The sequence below is a fragment of the Otolemur garnettii genome, unplaced genomic scaffold (assembly GCF_000181295.1).
Source record: "Otolemur garnettii isolate 467f Iridium unplaced genomic scaffold, OtoGar3 scaffold00001, whole genome shotgun sequence".
Taxonomy (NCBI): domain Eukaryota; kingdom Metazoa; phylum Chordata; class Mammalia; order Primates; family Galagidae; genus Otolemur; species Otolemur garnettii.
This window is the reverse complement of record NW_003852396.1, coordinates 28457043-28461866: the sequence shown is the minus strand read 5'-3', so window position 1 is coordinate 28461866 and position 4824 is coordinate 28457043. Positions and strand designations below refer to the sequence as shown.

Below are 4824 nucleotides of genomic sequence, written 5' to 3'. Positions count from 1 at the left end.
AAAAAAAAAAAAAAATCCTAGCACTCTGGGAGGGTGAGGTGGTTGGATGGCCTGAGTTCATAGGTTCAAGACCAGCCTGAGCCAGAGCAAGACCTTGTCTCTAAAAATAGCTGGGCATTGTGGCATGCACCTGTAGTCCCAGCTACTTGGGAGGCTGAGGCAAGAGAATTGCTTGAACTGAGTCTGAGGTTGCTGTGAACTATGATGCCACGGTACTCTATCAAGGGTGAAAAAGTAAAACTCTGTCTCTAAAAAAAAAGAAAAAAAAAGTCAAAAAATAAGAAGGAAAGTAGTCAAAAATTCTTCCTACCTTTTTTCTCTAGCCATCCAGTTACTTCATAGGCAGCCAATGATAGTACTTTTGTACATCCTTCCAGAGATATTTTTTGGATGTAAGAGCAAATAAGTATTTGTGTAATTGGCTCGGTGCCTGTGGCTCAAGTGGCTAAGATGCCAGCCTAAGGTGGCGGGTTCGAATCCAGCCTGGGCCCACCAAACAACAATCATGACTTCAACCAAAAAATAGCCGGGCATTGTGGCAGGCGCCTGCAGTCCCAGCTACTTGGGAGGCGGAGGCAGGAGACTCGCTTGAGCTCAGGAGTTGGAGGTTACTATGAGCTGTGATGCCACAGCACTCTACCCAGGGGGACAGCTTGAGGCTCTGTCTCAAAAAAAAAAAAGTATTTGTGTAATTGCATAACATGTACACATGCGTGCAAGCACACAGACACACACCCATCTCTTCTGTCCTACCTACTCTTTTTATATGTGTGGCAATATTTTGAACACATTATTCTATAGTTTGCCTTTATTATTTATCTTAAAGACCTTTCCATATCAGTACATAAAAAAATGACTTATTTCTTCTTACAGCTGCATAATTTACTTGACAAGTCTCCCTCTTGATAGTCATTTAGGTTAGATTATTTTCAGCTGAGAAGTTTTCTTCATTCTGACTTATGTGAAATATCTTTCCCAGGTCTCATTTTAACTTTTTCTATCAGCCCACGCAAGTTGATATGTAGTTGAAGCAATATTTTGTATGACAGGGAAAGGAAGAAATCAAGTGATAATTGAACCTCTCAGTTCTCAGATGGAAAGTTGTGTATAGACAGTTGTTGAATTTCAGAGCTAGTATGAGTAGAAGAGAACTAAGGTTGAGATTCCTGGCTGTTGATTTCGTTAAGATTCTGATGAAAGCTAAGGATTCTCTCCTCAGAAAAAAGGTACTTATAAAATTTTACATATACATTTTGGGATTCCTTCTATGGGTTCTAGATTAAGAATATATAATCTAGGGTGGCGCCTGTGGCTCAGTGGGTAGGGCACCATTTCCATATACCCAGGGTGGCGGGTTCAGTTTGTAGGTTAGGTGGTAACCTGAGAGAAAAATGACGAACATTTGTTTGAAGGATGGACTATTTTAATAACACAGTAGTGTTATTAGAATTTCTTTCTTTCTTTTTTTTTTTTTTTCGTGAGACAGAGTCTCATTTTGTTGCCTTCGGTAAAGTGCTGTGGCATCACAGCTCACAGCAACCTCCAACTTTGGGGCTTAAGGGATTCTCTTGCCTCAGCCTCCCAAGTAGTTGGGACTATAGGCGTCTGCCACAACGCCCAGCTATTTTTTGATTGTAGTTGTCATTGTTGTTTGGAAGGCCCGGGCTGGATTCAAACCCACCAGCACTGGTATATGTGGCTGGCACTCTAGCCGCTGAGCTGCGGGTGCTGAGCCATTAGAATTTCTTATACAAAACTTTAATTTATTTTCTTTCTCTTTGTATTTGTTTTCTGTTTAGCCCAAGAAGAAGAAGACAAAAGTGGAAGTGAGATCCATTAATTTGGGGACAGATTATGAATATGGTGTTTTAAACATTCACCTGACTGCATATGACATGACCCTGGCAGAAAGTTATGCCCAGTATGTTCACAATCTCTGCAACCAACTCTCCATTAAAGTCGAGGAAAGGTAGGAAAGATTCCTTTGTATGGAATGTTCTTAGTTTGAGTAGCATAGTCTGCTTCTTTGTCAAAGCAGGTTTTTGGGATATAATTTACATGTAGTAAAATTCACTCTTTTTACATCCATAGTTTGCAATAATCAAAATATAGAGCATGGGCTGGGCGTGGTGGCTCATGCCTATAATCCTAGCACTCTGGGAGGCGAGGTGGTTGGTTTGCCTGAGCTCAGTAGTTCAAGACCAGCCTGAGTCAGAGTGAGCCATTTTATTTTATCTCTAAAAATAGCTGGGCATTGTGGTGGATGCCTGTAGTCCTAGCTACTTGGGAGGCTGAGGCAAGAGAATCACTTGAAAAAGTAGAATGTGAATGTTTTAAAATAATAACTAAGAAAATGACATGAAGGCTATGTTAACCAATTTGATGGAAGTGTTTTGGATTGTGTGTGAAAACCCCACACTGTACCTCAGAAGTGCATTAATGTACATAGTTACCATTCAATAAAAAAAAAAAGAGAGAGAGAATTACTTGAGCCCAAGAGTTTGAGGTGGTTGTGAGCTGTGATGCCACGGCACTCCACTGAAGGTAACATAGTGAGACTCTGTCTCAAAAAAAAAAAAAAAAGTACAGTGCAATGATAGGAAATTGTGTTCATAGTGTTGTGCAACCATCAGCACCATCCACCTCCATAACTGTTCATTTTATAAAACTGAACTCTGTACCCATCAAACAGTAACTACCTATTCCACCTCCCCATACCCTTGGCAACCATCCTTTTAAGTTTCTGTCTCTGGTTTTGACTACTCTACCTCTTATAAGTGGAATCATACAGTATTTGTCTTTTTATGACTGGCTCAGTTCACTTAGCATAATGTCCTCAATTTGGTAACATATGTCAGAATTTCCTTCCTTTTTAAGGCTAAATAATATTACATAATGAATGTATGTATATGCCATATTTTGCTTATCTATTCATCTGTTAGTCTATGCTTGGATTGCTTCCATGTTTTAGCTATTGTGAATAATTCTATAGTGAACATGTGTATTCAAATCTTGCAAGTATTTTACTCCATTGACTGGTTCATCAGTTCACCAGTTGACATACATTTGGGCTGATTCCTGCTTACTGGTGATTTTGAATAAAGCCTCAATATGAAGGCAGGGCATGGTGGCTCACACCTGTAATCCTAGCCCTCTGGGAGGCCGAGGCAGGTGGATTGCCTGAGCTTGTGAGTTTAAGACCAACCTGAGCCAGAGCAAGACCCCATCTCTAAAAATGCTGGGCTTTGTGGCAGGTGCCTGTAAGTCCCAGCTACTTGGGAGGCTGAGGCAAGAAAATTGCTTAAGCTGAAGAGTTTGAGATTGCTGTGAGCTGTGTGCCATGGCACTTTACTGAGGGTGACAAAATGAGACTCGTGGCTCAAGCAGCTAAGGCGCCAGCCACATACACCTGAGCTGGCGGGTTCGATTCCAGCCCAGGGCCACCAAACGACAATGATGGCTGCAACCAAAACATAGCCGGGTGTTGTGGTGGGTGCCTGTAGTCCCAGCTACTTGGGAGGCAGAGGCAGGAGACTTGCTTGAGCCTGGGAGTTGGAGGTTGCTGTGAGCCGTGATGCTACAGCACTCTACCTAGGGTGACAGCTTGAGGCTCTGTCTCAAAAAAAAAAAAAAAAAGAGATTCTTTCTTAAAGATAAATAAAGCTTCAATGAGGATTCTCATACAAGTTTTCCATGAATATATATCTTCTCTTGGATAACTAAGACTGGGATTTATAGATCAGATAATAAGTTTATGTTTAACTTTATAAGAAACTGCCAAACTGTTTACTAAAATAATTACACCATTTTGTATTCCCACTAGCAATGTGTGAGAGTTATAGTAACTAATCTTCCTGGTCAGCACTTGGTATTGTCAATTTTTGAAAGTCTATTTAATAGATATACAGTAGTATCTCATAGTGGTTTTAATTTGCCTTGCTCTAATAAATAAAGATGTTGAGCATCTTTTCATGTACTTATTTGCCACTTGTATATCTTCTTTGATGTGTCTCTTCAAATTTTTGTCCATTTTAAAAATTGGAACTGAGCATACTAGCACAGGCATGTAGTTCTAGCTACTTAAGAGACTAAAGCAGCAGGATTGCTTGAGCCCAGGAGTTTGAGGCCAGTCTACATAATATAGCAAGAACCTGTCTCTAAAAAAAAAAATGTTAAATTTGGGGCTTTTTGATCGGGCATGGTGGCTCACAATCTATAATCTTAGAATTATGGGAGGGCAAGGCAGGAGGATCCCTTGAGCTTAGGCTGACACCACAGCACTCTAGCCTAGGAAACAGAATAAGACTCTATGTAAAAAAAAAAAGAAAAAGAAAAAGAAAACAAAACTTTTTTAAATTATTAAGTTATGAATTTTTTTTTTTTGAGACAGAGTCTTGCTTTATTGACCCAGATAGAATGTAGTGGCATCATCATAGCTCATTGCAACCTTTAACTCCCAGGCTCAGGCAATCCTCCTGCCTCAGCCTGGGAGCTGGGACTACAGGTACATGCCATGATGTCTGGCTAATTTTTAGTAGAGATAGGGTCTTGCTGTTTAGGCTGGTCTTGAACTCCTGAGCTCAAATTATTCTCCCACCTTGGCCTCCCAAAGTGCTAGGATTATAAGCATGAGCTTACCGTACCTGGCCTGAGTTATGAAAATTCTTCATCTATTTTTAGATATTAGTCCCTTTTCAGACATGTGTTTTGCAAGTATTTTTTCTCTTCTGTGACTTATCTTGTTGTCTTCTTTTTTTTTTGAGACAGAGCCCCAAGCTGTCCCCCTGGGTGGAGTGCTATGGCATCACAGCTCACAGCAACCTC

At 40.5% G+C, this 4824-nt stretch overlaps 1 protein-coding gene across 1 annotated transcript in view; it reads left to right on the top strand.

Annotated features, from left to right (window-relative positions):
• MRPL48 (mitochondrial ribosomal protein L48) overlaps nucleotides 1-4824 on the top strand; it is a 69904-nt gene that overhangs the window by 49796 nt on the left and 15284 nt on the right. The window contains exon 5 of the mRNA XM_012801531.2: nucleotides 1800-1969. Within this exon, the coding sequence (XP_012656985.1) occupies nucleotides 1800-1969 (170 nt within the window). The remainder of the gene's footprint in view (nucleotides 1-1799; nucleotides 1970-4824) is intronic.